Source organism: Corapipo altera, unplaced genomic scaffold (assembly GCF_003945725.1).
Source record: "Corapipo altera isolate COAL_440 unplaced genomic scaffold, ASM394572v1 131669, whole genome shotgun sequence".
NCBI classification, from domain to species: Eukaryota; Metazoa; Chordata; class Aves; order Passeriformes; family Pipridae; genus Corapipo; species Corapipo altera.
This window is the reverse complement of record NW_020885221.1, coordinates 30,597-33,587: the sequence shown is the minus strand read 5'-3', so window position 1 is coordinate 33,587 and position 2,991 is coordinate 30,597. Positions and strand designations below refer to the sequence as shown.

The 2,991-nt window shown below is 53.2% G+C and overlaps 1 protein-coding gene across 1 annotated transcript in view; it reads right to left on the bottom strand.

Moving 5' to 3' along the window:
* Positions 1 to 944: 944 nt before the first annotated feature.
* Positions 945 to 2,991, bottom strand: part of LOC113940212 (SH3 and multiple ankyrin repeat domains protein 3-like) — a gene marked incomplete at its 3' end in the record, with an annotated part of 20,638 nt that continues 18,591 nt past the window's right edge. The window contains exon 3 of the mRNA XM_027631317.1: positions 945 to 1,189. Coding sequence (XP_027487118.1) covers positions 945 to 1,189 — 245 coding nt within the window. The remainder of the gene's footprint in view (positions 1,190 to 2,991) is intronic.

Below are 2,991 nucleotides of genomic sequence, written 5' to 3'. Positions count from 1 at the left end.
GGAATTCCTTCCCAATATCCCACCTAACCCTGCCCTCCTCCAGTTTAAGGCCTGCAGGGAAAACAACCTTAGTGTTGGTGCCACATTTCTGTGTGAGAGCTGGAGAGAACCAAGGTGCTCAAATCCCTGAGGAAGCACAGGCTCCATCCCGGCACCCCCTGAGCTCCTGCGGGCACCATCCTGCCCCCAACACCCCCGGGGCCTGTTCCCCACCCTGACACCCCTCAGGGAAGGGGGTCTCTGCTCTCCAGCACCGTGTGGAGCAGCTGATCCCAAGGAGTTGGCTCCAAGCTTTGGGCACACACGGCTCCGGTGGGAAAACAGAGCTGGTGTCCTGCATCCCAGCAGGGGTTGGGATCTGCCAGAGCTCCCCTGACCACCTGCATCATTTTTTAATAACAGTAATTTCGTTTCCAAAATGAACTGTGTGTCCTGCCTGGATAAAACCAGCTTAGGTCAGGAACTTCCATCTTTCCGAGGAATATTGTTTTCCCAGATTTCAGCTTCCACTTTTCAATAACATTAAATTCTGTTGTCTTCAGTCTCATAAAAAAAACCCCCAAAGGCTTCAAAACGCAATGGCAGCAGAATGCTCAGCTTTGTGAGAAGTATCTGCACCAGTGAAAACTAAAAGGGAGCCTGATGACTTTTCCTTCCTCCTGATCCACTCGGATCCCTGGTGTTGAACTGCAGGTTTTCCAGCGCCTGGCTTTGGAAAACTTGGTTTTAACGGGCTGTCAGGACAGAGCCTATTCAGTGGCTGGTTGGTTAGGCAGGACTCAGTAGCTTAGGGGACACTGAGCTTTACTCTGAGCTCTGCTGAGCTTTACTCTGAGCTTTTCTCTGCCTGTTCTTCTCCCAGGACCATCGGCCCCACCCGCAGCCGTGGGCGCATCCCGGTGCTTCCCACTCGGAGCTGTCTGTGCCTGGCACAGCCACATCACCTCTCCCAGTGCCCTCCCTCCTCACTGGTGCCACTGCAGACCCTCTGGTGGTTCCCACCCTTGGGTGACATGTCCCCCCAGCCCAGGGAATCCCGGGATTCACACCTACCCTTCTTCCGAACCACTTCCTCCGACTCCGGCTTGCGGCTGACGGACACGACCTTCATCACCAGGTGGTTCCCCCCTTGCCGGATCAGGGACACCACCTGCTTGTGCCCCACCTTCACCACGTTCACACCATTCACCTGGGGCAGAGCAGAGACACCGTGAGAGCTGCCTGTCGGGAAAACTGAGGGATGTCATCCCCAAAAACCCATTATTTTGCACCTCTCCCTGGTTTTTTTTCAGCCCGGGACTCATGGAAGTCACCTGCCAGTGACCACAACCTTTTCTGGAGGAGGTGGACATCCCCCTTGCAGCTGAGTTGACAAGGCAGATCAACTGAAAAAATGGGTGTTTCCCAGTTTTTCCTGGGCACTAATTCGTCCCTGGAAGGGTTCAACATCCCTGGAAGTGCCCAAGGCCAGGTTGGATGGGGCTTGGGGCAACCTGGGCTAGTGGAAGGTGTCCCTGCCCATGGCAGGGGTGGCACTGGATGGGCTTTAAGGTCCTTCCAAACCAAACCATTCCATGATTCCATGAGGCTCCTGGATCTGCAGGACTTGAGCTGTGCCTCGGGTGTTCCAGAGGTGCTGGAAGAGCGACTGATCCAACAGCTCTGAGGCACCAACCCAAAAATAACCTGGAAAAGGCAACCTCAGCACTGGGGGATGGACCGAGGAGCCAGAACAGGGAGCAACCAGGGAACAAGGGACAGGACAAGAGGAAACAGGCCCAAGCTGTGCCAGGGGAGGGTCAGGCTGGACACTGGGAAAATTCCTTCCTGGAAAGGGCTGTCAGACATTGGAAAGGGCTGCCCAGGGCAGGGCTGGAGTCCCCATCCCTGCAGGGATTCCCAAACCCTGTGGATGTGGCACTTGGGGACATGGGGCAGTGGTGGCCTTGGTAGTGCTGAGGGACAGTTGGATTTGGTCACGTGGGCTTTTCCAACCTCAGTGATTCCATGATTCCATGAACACAAGGGTCTCACAGACCCTCACTCTGGGTCACATTTCGGTGCTGAACTAAATTCTGAAATGGATCATCCCTGTTTTCAGAGCTGCAAAGCTTCGGAAATAATCCTTTTACTTCAAATATCCAATCATTCCATCGATCCAATTTTGTTCATAGTTGATTCCATAGCGATTCCATTTTCAACAAAACACGTGTTTTCCTCAGAAAATGTGACTCTGATCCAATTACCAACCTCCTCTGGTGAAATCAGCTCTTCATCTTGGGGTTTTTTTGGACAAATGGGGTGGAATGGATTGAATCCCAGAGCGTGGTTATCCTGTATATCCTCCTCCCAAATGATCCCAAATTTCCTTTATGGAGTTTTCTGCTGGCAATTACATCCTCCTTTTTAACCCTTTATCCACTGCCTCCAGCACCTGACTGCTTAGTTTTCTTGCCAGCAAATGATTTCACCCTCACAGGTTGGGAAATAACTGGATCATCCGTCTGCCTCTTCCCAAACCCAGTGCTCTGCCAATCCTGGCACTGCCCCAGGATCACACAGCTGAAAACTGAAAATACTGGAAAACCACCACCTGGAAAATGCTCAGAGCTTCCATTACTGATGGCCTGGGAAGGGTTTTGTCACCTTCATGGGACACTGGGACATCACCCTGCTCCTTCCCAGGGAACAGACCTGGAACAGCCTGGTGCTTCCAGCTTTTATCATGGAATTCCAGGATGGTTTGGGTGTGAAGGGACCATCCAGTTCCAACCCCTGCCAGGGGCAGGGACACTTCCCACCAGGCCAGGAATGACACCTTGCAGAAAGCAGGGAAGAAAAGCAGCCAAGAAGCTGGAATGACACAGGAGGTCAGGGATGGATGTCACCCAGGAAAGCTGATCATGGGGGAGACCCGTCAGGCAGCTGCTTGGACTGTGCAAGAATCCCAGGATCCCTGAGGCTGGAAAAGCCCTCCCAGCCCATGGATCC